General features: G+C 32.3%; 1 protein-coding gene across 1 annotated transcript; it reads left to right on the top strand.

Moving 5' to 3' along the window:
- Positions 1-9,302: 9,302 nt before the first annotated feature.
- LOC124363689 lies at positions 9,303-10,919 on the top strand. The gene is made up of 2 exons (XM_046818949.1): positions 9,303-9,695; positions 10,706-10,919. Exons 1-2 carry the CDS (start codon positions 9,403-9,405, stop codon positions 10,917-10,919), a joined length of 507 nt encoding a protein of 168 aa, XP_046674905.1. The 5' UTR covers positions 9,303-9,402.
- Positions 10,920-11,415: the final 496 nt, after the last annotated feature.

Here is an 11,415-nt window from a genome sequence, read left to right as displayed (position 1 = left end):
GATAAATACAACCTATGTTTTACTGAGGTTCAAGGGAAGTGGTTGATTACAGACACCTACAGCAGAATCGTTAGCTGATTGCAGAGCAAATTAATGGCCTCTAGCACCTATGATTCGTAGAGAGATTGAAATATCGCCAGCTAATTTGTAAATATTAAAGTATTAAGTTGTGAACTCAACCAAGGGAAGGTTACAGATTCGCTCCATTTGCTACCCGCATGGTTTAAAATACACATGAAATATACTTGCTTAATCTAAAGCACGAGGAAGTTAAAGCACAAATTCAAAGCATGTCATAATATGAGGTAGTAACGGTAAAAATACTACAGTCCGCACGCACCAGGGAAGGTGAAATCCTAGTGAGATAATCAATATCGGCACTTCCTGCGGTTTCGCGGGGTGTCAACTCAAAAAAAGAGAACAGGAAGACAATGGGCAGGAGGAGGAGTCATTGTTTGTATAGGAATTTTACTGGCTAAGATTTGCTTGAACAGAGAATGATTAACACGAGTCTCGCTTATATTATTAACGCTAAGTTTACTACTACTTAAGAATTGCTAGTTATCGGAAGTATATTAGATTATTAACCCGTTTCCAAAAGTAAAACAATAATGAATATGTTTAATTAATAAAGTAAATTACTTTATTATTACAAATTATACTAAAGTAAATTACAAAGGAAAGTTTTCAGTTACTGATAACAGGATTAAAATAACTTTATGAAACTCATTTTCATACAATGAAATGAAATTTATCTTAATGGTCCAAAACATACGATTACAAGTAGAAGTTTGGGAAACAAATTATATGATATCTATTTATCTATATATCTATTTATCTGGCATATTAAACATCTTGAAATGCAAATTTCTATTAACACGGCAGCTCGGCAAACGCGTTTTTACTCAAATGTACCGCGAAAACAGATCGCTCTGCCATCACTTACTGGTCATTAACTTATAATGTCTTTCTCTCTCAAGTTTTCACTACATTTAACATTAGTTTTACTTAAGATTGTTGTGATTATTCTAATCATAGGGCATTAATTACTACTTAAAAATAAATATTGGCTACCACACTGACAGTACTTAGAATAGAGTGGAAAATATTTTAATTAAATATAATATACAATAATGCACAAGTAAATATTAGTTTTATCTGTAACCATAGTAATAAATATATTATAATTTGTTGGACGTTTTTCTTCGATTTAAAACTAGATTAAACAGTATTTATTTTTAGTTTTAAGTGCACCCCTAAGTAAATACACGCACCCCTCGGCTTATCCATAAGATTTGCATCCCTCGTAATGGCTTGTTCATTCTTTGTTGATCTAGTATTTCTCTATATTATCCCATTTCCTCACGTTTGTATATTGTGTTACCCACCAAATCTCTTCCTCGTTACCATTACCATTCTCCATTATTATTGTACTTTTCTTGGACTCCTGTACTTTACTTTGATGTGTCTTATCGTGCACTTTTGTTCTCTAGGACAAGAAGCTTATAAATTGCACCCAGTCCTATAAGTCCCTTTGCGCTGTTTCTTAAGTTACAGAATATTCTGGATAGGTAAAGTTAGTGGTAGGGCCAAGTCATGTACCCTCGAAAGAAGAGAAAGCCAGCTCGGAACCAGCTTCTCCAGTCAAAGCAGGGGTGGCTCACCCTTATGTTGAGGCTAACAAGAACCTCTGAGGTTAGGGAGCGAACCCCACCAACTCCAACAGTCATCTCTCGCAGTAGATTAGACCTATCGAATTGCCCTTCCTCCCCAGAATCTTGAAATTTGCGGTTAGTGATGTGCCGATCCGGGACATCCATAATGTTGTCCAGATTTAAGTGAAACAATAGTTTTTGTTGTGCCCAGTGTTTGGTTCAACTGGAAGATAGAAACCATCTATAAGTGACCCCTGCTGGTCATAGTTGGGCATAGTTAAGTAAATTGTCTCCCACCAACATGGAATAAGATGAAAATACATTATACCATCAATTTTGAAGATCTAGCCCGGCCCTCCCCTCCCCCTGGAACTCTCTCTGGCCTCGTGCGCCCTGGTCCAAGGACTACCCTTTTGGCTGTGCTCGTGATGGAACACCTAAACAAGTGAGTAGAAAAAGTAGTTGTTTTCGATGCCGAATCGCTCCTTTACAAAAGTGGTGAAACTGGAACAAATTAGGCCAAGAAAAATGGATTAAAAAGTGCAAAATAATTATAAAATATTATGATCCATTGAAACGAGTAATAAATCTCATATTACTTTTCTCTGCAAACCATATTTGCTCGTACTGTTTTAATATACCAATATTCCTGAAAATTGCTTACGATGTAAACGTAGAATACAATATGGCAAATTGAAACAACAAAACTATTTTTTTCTATTTAAAAGTTCAAAGAGTTTTTTTGGTCACTAAGAGCTATTAATGAATTTCATGGCTGAGTTACTGATTACTTTGACGAAATTCGTATATGTTTGTTTGATCAAATTCCAAAACAAGATTTGTTCTAAGATATAATAGACAATTCTTGACTGTGGTTAATTTTGTGTGTATATTACAATAATTTAAATATGGAAATTGTAAATAGAAATCAAGTTCGAAATATGAACGAAGTACATTAAGCATGTATCAGTAATAGGCAATATTATCTAATTTGTTACTTCGATGAGGTTTAAACGTGAAATACAAGTAAGCAAAGTTTAGATTCAAAAGAAAAACCTTTAGTTTCAATTGAAAACTTTCACCGCTTATTTTGTTGACTCAACAGTGTTACTTGTTCCACAAAGACAATCAATTGAAGAAAGTTCGATGTGATCTATAAACTTTACGACGAACTTTTTTTAAGTACACAAAACAGAGTCTAAGAGAAGTTGTATTTGCAGTAATGAGATCTTTAGTCTCACTTCATTCTGATTTTTGGCCTTTATATTTAAGTAGACGACTAGACCTAAAATGTATTATATTATACACATACATATATGATAATATATGTATATATTATATGTAATATATCTATATATCATATATGTTATAGGTTTTAATTTAAAATACGCAATTAGCCAAAGTAGAGAACTGATATTTTATACTGTTATATTTCTACAATCTATGAATTATAAATAGCTTCTAACGGAGAAGAAGAAATACAGTTACACATTATTTAAAATACCCCCTTTTCAGCTTTATTCTACTATCCTCACTTGGCCTGCGCGAGGATCTTATCAAACAGAGTGAGTGAAAGAGTCGATGCAATGGAAGGTCGATGGTATCGATAAACAAAAAAATAATTTGTTCAATTATACGTTTGTGACCTATGTTTATTTTGACTTGGAAACATTCTACTATTCTGTGGCGCTTTGAAGTCTTTCATCTTTTAAAGCGAGTATTTACAAGTTTCTTATATAATATTTATATTTATAGAATAATTTTGAGATTTTAAATACAAAATAGAATTAATAAATATTGTTTTTATGTGAAGGATAACAGCAAATTTTGTGAAGTCCTCTTCATTACTCCATTGCTGTTTGTTTAATAAATTATCCGTTATCTAATCACGATAAAAGTAATAATTTTACCAAATTTTAGTAATATTGTACCTTGAACCTGCACAGATTATTTCAAAATCACTTTTTTATAATTTTACTAGCTTATTTTATCTAAATATTACTCAAACATGATGTGACAAACCAAAGTTCGTTTGACTTTATTTTAATCACAACACATTTTTATGTGATATCGATAATACTCGAAGTGGTCAAAATATAATGCTTAATGTATGTCTATAGGATACAAATATGCCTGAGATAAAACTTCAAATATGGATAGAGGAAGAAGAATTATTAATAAAAAGTTAGTGCGTGATTCAGCTGACGACGAAACTGTATCAAGTATTTGCCTTTGATGTGAAGAGCTTAGCTTTTATTGGAGATTTAATGACAATAATATTATTCTATGAAAATGTTGATTGAAGAAGGAACAGATTTCATAGACTACTAATAAAAGCATGGATATTTATTCATGGGTCCAATGTTTATTTATGAGTCAATCTCAACTTCCTTTGTGTATTGGTGTGGCACTGTATTAACCTGAACACTATCAAAAGCTTCAGGACTTATTAGAGGGTAAATTAGCTTCCTTGAACACTTTGATGTATAAAGTTTCTCAAACAAAGTCTATTTACTCTGTAAAGAGTTTATCGATTGTCTGGAACATGAAGCAATCAATGCTAGATGTACGTCGTTAAACAGCAAAATGCGGTTCTGGTGTAACTTTAGTAAAGTTCATATCACCTGATTGATCTGTGGCTGCACAAGAGAGTATCCTTAGGTCAAAAAAAAAAAAAAAATAACGAATGGGTTTTTATTAAAATTGGTTACAAGTTTTTTTAAAAGTCACTATACCCGATCATGTTATCAAGACCTTTTCCTAGTATGCCGCTATGTGAATAATGACTTTATGTGATCGTGAGAAGAGTTACTTGAAAGTTAACTCACTTGCAGTTTTTAAAAGGAGATCGGCCTCTCATTTTTTATCCCAAGATCTTTGGGAGAAGTTATGAGCTAGAATACATTACATCTTCACCGATTGCTTGATCTTAGTGAGTGCCAAACTGTTGTTCTTCTTATACAGAGCTAGATGGAAACATCTAGTAGTAAAGTGCGGGTTTTTGACGACACGCTCAAATTGCTAACCACGAGAGTCTTCAACGAGGTTCAATATATATGTATATATATCACAATGGATGACGTAGAAGTGCAACAGGACATATTGCCATAAAGCTTAACATGATCAATTGTTACGAATGGCCCTGATACAACAACAAGAAAATGGTACGAAGAATACAATGTTCTCCTGTCAATAACTGATCTCTTGGATGATGGTTTCATAGCTGAGCAGAAGTGTGTTTTGTTGGTATTGCTGTTTGATGTTGGAATTTCCAGATTCTACGAACCAATTCTGATATAAATGAGAAGATATAGATTTATTTCAATTTCCTATGCATTTGTATCCTAGTACAGTATTTAGAAATTGCAATTTACAGTATAAGGTATAATGAAACGATATATTTGTGGGAGTGATTCTGATAGACATTTGTACAAAGATGATATAATAAATATTTTATGAAAAATCGAAAAATGACTATGTTGAAAACATCTTTGTTGTAGACCTCGAGCTTTTGGAAGTAAGAGGAGGGACTGAAACTCGTGAATAACATCGTTCAAATGTGAATCATGTAATGTAGGAATGGGATGGACCATCTCACTTTCAAAAAAATGAGAGAGTAAAATGTTCTCGACATATTTAGATACCTCAAAATTTAGAACTTGGTGCAGTGTACAGGTATAAATATTTATACATTTAGTATTAATGGAATGTTTGTCCTGTTGCAAAATAATGTTTGAAATATGAAGGAGTTTAATATGGAAAATAATATAAAATTGTGTTTAATGAATTTAGTAGCTCTAGTAAATCTAATTTATTAGCCTGTATTTTTTAGAAATTTTAGGGTTTTTGGAATTTTCCTAAAATATATGGTAGATTGAGGCCGTTGCAATCTTTAGATCTATAGAAGCTCCAAATCTCTGTTTTTAGCTGCCCCAAAAGTTACTTATTCCTATGTTGTAAGTAGTTTATTCTGGCTTATACAATTTTCAATTGGCAGTCATTTTTTACTGGGTTAAGATGGAGACCTTTAGTTTGCGTTGTTTGTTTTCTTTTTTGAGTGGCTTGAAAATGACAGGTCACTTGATGGAGCTTTACATTTAAAATTTTTGAGCTGCCCCAAAATGGGGGATTTTGGGTGTGTAAAATGAAGCAGTAATTATGTCCAAAAAGTACCTAATAATATAACATAAATGTGTGGCGAGTTTAGCTTTTCTCGTGTGAGCCGTTACAATATTAGTCGGGGGTCTCCAGACTTTTTATTAACCCTGTATATGTTCAGTTTGTCTTGTTTCGACGATAAATAAGGAAAATTTGTTAATTTACGGTAATTTTAATCTATTCTGGTCTTAGATAGCAATCAAATTTAGAGTAAAAGTTACTATAATTAAAGTAACTTTGTCTGCATTACAGTGTTGAGCAGTGTAATTAATTTTTAGAAAATGTGTAGTTAAACGTATATTTGTATTAATAATTCATATTTTCCTATGTATATTAACTCTAATGAACAGCGACTACTGAAAATGTGAATTAAGAAGTGTTACTATTATGAAGCTTACTAAATGCCTCCAAGACTATGAATATTGGAAGCAAATTAAAAATAGTGGCTAAAACATTAAACGTATGGTTCTCTTGTCATAAAACAATGTTTAAACAGAACAGTCGATTACATTCAACAGGCTCCTTCAATTAATAATATTTGCTTGCTGTTAATTTATTAAGAGACCAACATTGGATTGTTCACAACTTTAGAGACTAGTGGTGCGGAGGGTTTTTTTGAAATAGGAATAGACATATATGTTAACCAGTAGCTCTAAGGACACACACACACACACACCACACACACACACACACACACACACACACACACACACACACACACACACACACACACACTGTTACATTTTGAAATAACAGTATAGATAAAGCTGGGATCGGTCTCTATTGCCACATATACTTTTTTTGGTCTAATAAAACATATTATAGTCAGTAGCATTTAAAAACATAATAATAAAATCACAGCCATTTATTTATTTAGTTTCATATAAAATCAAAATCAATGTATGGGTTATGGAAAAAAATAAAATTTTTTGAATTTAGAAATATATATCAAATACGTAATAAAGTGGAAATATATAACTCTGACACATAAAAGTTGATTTTTGATGAAAGCTCTCACTGTATTCTACTGAATGAGTTACAAAGAATTAAATGGTGCTTAACTTTCTTAATCTGACTAGTCCTCTAAATCTTTCTTTGTTTTAGAACTTTCTTCTGTCAAACTCTAAAACTTATGTCGAACTTACTAAGCCCTTGTTGTTAAAGAGAAGTTTTAAGTAATGCACCCGTTCGGTAAAGATAAGGAGTTATCACACTATTGCTGGCTTTTTGCCAACATATATTAATAGTTACGGATGTTTTATTCCTAGGAAAGATAGTAGTAATATATTTGGATGCATTTAATTTAAATTAATTAGTAATTAAATTTAGTTTCCGGCGTCGTAAATTCTCTTATAATCCCTATAATATTGACGATAGAAATTTAACAACGATGTAGTTAATAAATGCACTATTTAAAAAGCTTCCTTTAGCTACAAATGTAATAGGAGTCGTATTTATAGGCTAAGCAAAACATGGGGGCTATGTCTCAATAGTTTATAATCCTAGTTTATTGAAGTAATTTTATATCAAATGTATTATAAATGTATTTTTATTTAATTGACTTGCTTCAATGTCTTATAAATTATTTACTCAAATACTATTACTAAGTACAATATATATGCAACACCCTTTTAATTTATTCTATTCTAAATAATTTATATAATTATTTAATTATTAACATATATTTTGTATTTTAATATCTCATCACTCATAATTCACGTCATGTGTTCTGGAATATACCAACGCACCAATATTCATTAAATTTTCAATTTACAATATTCATAGATTAAAAATTATTCCTCTTTACCAACACCAGTTACAGTACAGTACAGAGCCACATTTAGCAGCCAGTGATGTGATAAATCAATACCAACTTCTCTTTACACCATTTAGAAAATTAAATCATTGACTTTTTTCTTAATGTCATCACTTCCCTCTTGAATTCCATCAGTAGTAGTAAATAAAGACCTGTGTTACCATATTTTTGGGAACTATTTCAAAAAATTTTCCTTAATAGCAGTATTTTGAATAGAGAATTCAAGGGAGTTTTACTACTCATTTGCAACATCAAGACAATCCTGTGGCAAAGAAGACATCTTTGGTGAGAAAGACATTTCAAACTTCACCATTTTAAACTTTCAAAAAATTCGAGTTAAAGAGGGTGAAAATTGTAACGGTATAAGAACCTTTCCATACAAAAAACTCGTTTTATACAATTTAAAACTAATAAATGGTTTGATAATGATTTATTAATCATTTACCATTAAAATGTTTACATTTTTTGTTCCCTCAGAACAATAAGCTTACTAATTGCACCTACTCCTATAATGATTTATTTGTAAGAAGTTATTAGTCCTTTCTACTTGCACCCTTGTTTAATTTGCCACAAACTTCCAGTAAATAGAATAGAAACATTTTTTATTTCCAAAACATATACACCAAGATATTAGATTTATTTACAGTTGATAAATAGTAAATTACCCTTTTACTATACTTACTAAGTGGCGATAAAATAAAATAATTTGAATTTTAAGTATAGTAGTTGGATAAATATTATTTATATAATTTAAGTATGAGTTATTACACTATACATTACATTTTAACATGTATTCTACAACGGAAATTAGCCTAAATGGGCAAGCAGCCTTTGCGTAGGCTAGAGGTTAATAGTTTGTAGATGTTAAGTAAAATTAAATAACATATCAAGTTTGATGGCTGTACCGACACTAACAACTTGATTGGAATCATGGGTTGGCGCACGTACTGTATCCCCCTACAAATCTTTGACTAAATAATTTTAAATTACGATTATATCATGCCTAAAAGTGTAGTGGTTGGTTAGATATTAATTGTGTTCCAAATATTCTGTTACGAGAATTGATGTCTACCTAAAACATTGATTTATAGGATGTTTGTTTGGACGTATATTAGGAATCATAGATTAGATATGTAGGCCTACTAAAAATATATTTGTATAAAATTGATTATATTCTTTAGTTAATATAGTTTACTTAAAAAAATTACAATTTCATGATTTAACAATTTGCGAGGAAAGTGTTTTGCGACCATATTGTTTTAATTACAAGTTTACACGACATACACTATGTAATTAGTAGTTAGTTGTAATATTGTAAACGTGTATTATTATGAGTAGTAATATGATGAATATTTAATTTGTATTGTTCATAGAAGTGGTTACGACATACTTGACTCACTGAATCTGGAGCATTATTAATGTTGCTGCGGCAAGAAAGTTCTAACTTTGAGTCAAACTTGTGCTCTAACCTCTGGCAACATGTGAGAGGCAACATCGATAACTTCCTGTCTCACGGGCGTCACTTCTGAAAAAGTGGCGCACATTTCTTATACCGTTATTTATATCACATAGCTAAATCTTGAGTAATTCAACTACAACGGCCTTCAAATTTCAGACTGCATTTCATCACAAGAGTATGGTTGTCAGTAGTTCTTAATTTTTTCTTAGGCCCGGCCTCCACTTGCGATTTGTTGTCGCGCGATTGTTTTGTCGCAGTCGCAAAACTTAATTGAGGTGCATCCACTTGCGACAGAATCGTTGTAGATTTTGATCATGGATGACATCGAAGCAAGTGTTGTGATCGCGCTTTTACTTCGTGCTAGACGTAAACGGCGAAAACATAATTACTGGGTTCACCCAATAACAAGTCAGCGATTACTAAAAGGGCAGTTTCACAAGTTATTTGAAGATTTGAGTGAACATCCTATAAAATTCTTTCAGTATTACCGAATGACGAAAAATAGTTTTGATGAACTTTTGAGAATAATTGGTCCATCAATTACATATAAAAACACAAAATGGAGATTGTCTATACCACCAGAAGAACGTCTATCAGTGACTTTGAGGTGAGTAATAATTACAGAAAATCAAATTATCTTATTTGTTTATCTATTAAAAACTCTTTATTAAATCAAAACATTTTAAAAAACACAAGTACAAATTAATAAAAATCAAATGTTATAGGAATTAACTAAGGGTTAGTAGTTTACCCATTAAAAGAGTTACGATAAATCAAAAAGATCACTTTCCACTTGCAGAGGGTGATGACAAAACACTTCCTGCAAAATCGTTGTAAAAATTCTGCATTGGCCCAGTATTTTGTGGATACACAGGTTGGTTAGAATTATGTCCGTAAGCAGAAATGGCTATGCTGTGGCTGTTGTGTATGTTGGGAAGAGCTGATGTAACCAGGGCGTGGATTAATGTTTCGAGCTTGCCTCATGACGTTTAAAATTTCTATCTTAGCATAATGCTTTTGCTCTTCATTTAATTTTTCCTAACATTGGAACCAACATTAAAGCGAAGTGTTTATCTTCATTACCCTCGTCACTTTGTCTTGCTTTCAAAATGTTCAATAAAGATGTCTCATATGAGTTTGCCATTTTGTTTCTTACTATTTTTACGCCTTTCACGCTCGGTCTGTGCATTAATGCCAAGTGAGCATCTTGCAGTAGAATTACCTTCTTGAATGTCATCAGATGTATCATGTGGTTGCTCTGGTTCATATCCATCCGTTTCATTGAGGGAGATATTACTAATAGTTTCTCTTCCTTTTACAAAGGGAACCAAAAAACAGCAACGCATCAAAATGGATATACTTTCTTCTTTTTGTTGCTCCTTGGCCTGATGTGGTTTTTCGTTTGTGCTGCAATTTCCCTCAAAAAGCAGTCCTTTAAATTCTTCCACTTTTTTTTGAACGTCTGTACCTGGAATACAAATTTAGTATTAACCCCCCTACCCCCCTAGAATAATTAAAAATTATATTTTATTGATTTCAAATGTAAAACCTATGCCATAACTTCATCATAACACTTTTGATATAGTACCTCCTTATTTCAGAATTTATTATTTTCAGGTACCTTGCCACTGGGAACAGCTTCATTTCGTTACACTTTGAATATTTATTGGGTGCCAGCACAATTGGTCACATCATTAAAGATACTTGCTCAAAATTGTGGACATGTTTACAACCAATACACATGCCTACCAAATCAGAGGAAGATTGGAAGGAGATAGCAAAACAATTTTACTTGCGAACGAACTTCCCAAATTGGCATTGGTGCCATTGACGGCAAACATATAAGAATTCAGAAGCCAATCACTCTGGATCTCTTTTTTACAATTATAAAAATTACTTTTCGATTGTGTTTACTTGCTGTTAGTAGACGCAGACTATTGTTTTACAGCAATCGATGTAGGATCTTACGGTAGTAACAGTGATTCAAAATATTCTGAAAAAAACTCCGCACTAGGTGCAAAGTTGATTGATGGCAAACTGAACATCCCTCAAGCTCAAACTCTTCCTAATGACGAAAATGGAAAACCTATGCCATTTGTTATAGTTGGAGATGAAGCATTTGCTACATCAAGAAATATAGTGAGGCCTTTATCCCAGGAAGAATTTATCCATGAAACAAAGAGTAATACAACTACAGAATGTGCCGTGCTCGAAGAATGGTGGAATGCACGTTTGGTATTTTAGCCAACAAATGGCGAATTTTCCATCGGCCATTGAATGTCCAAAACGAACTTAGCGGATGACATTATTAAATCATCCTGCGTTCT

This window comes from Homalodisca vitripennis, chromosome 5 (genome assembly GCF_021130785.1).
Source record: "Homalodisca vitripennis isolate AUS2020 chromosome 5, UT_GWSS_2.1, whole genome shotgun sequence".
NCBI lineage: Eukaryota > Metazoa > Arthropoda > Insecta > Hemiptera > Cicadellidae > Homalodisca > Homalodisca vitripennis.
This window is presented reverse-complemented; position numbering and strand designations above follow the sequence as displayed.

Excerpts from the sequence above, each read along its gene's own strand:
- LOC124363689 (XM_046818949.1), top strand. The coding sequence starts at position 9,403 with ATGGATGACATCGAAGCAAGTGTTGTGATCGCGCTTTTACTTCGTGCT. Across the intron at positions 9,696-10,705 it reads CGTCTATCAGTGACTTTGAG|GTACCTTGCCACTGGGAACA; the intron begins GTGAGTAATAAT and ends TATTATTTTCAG.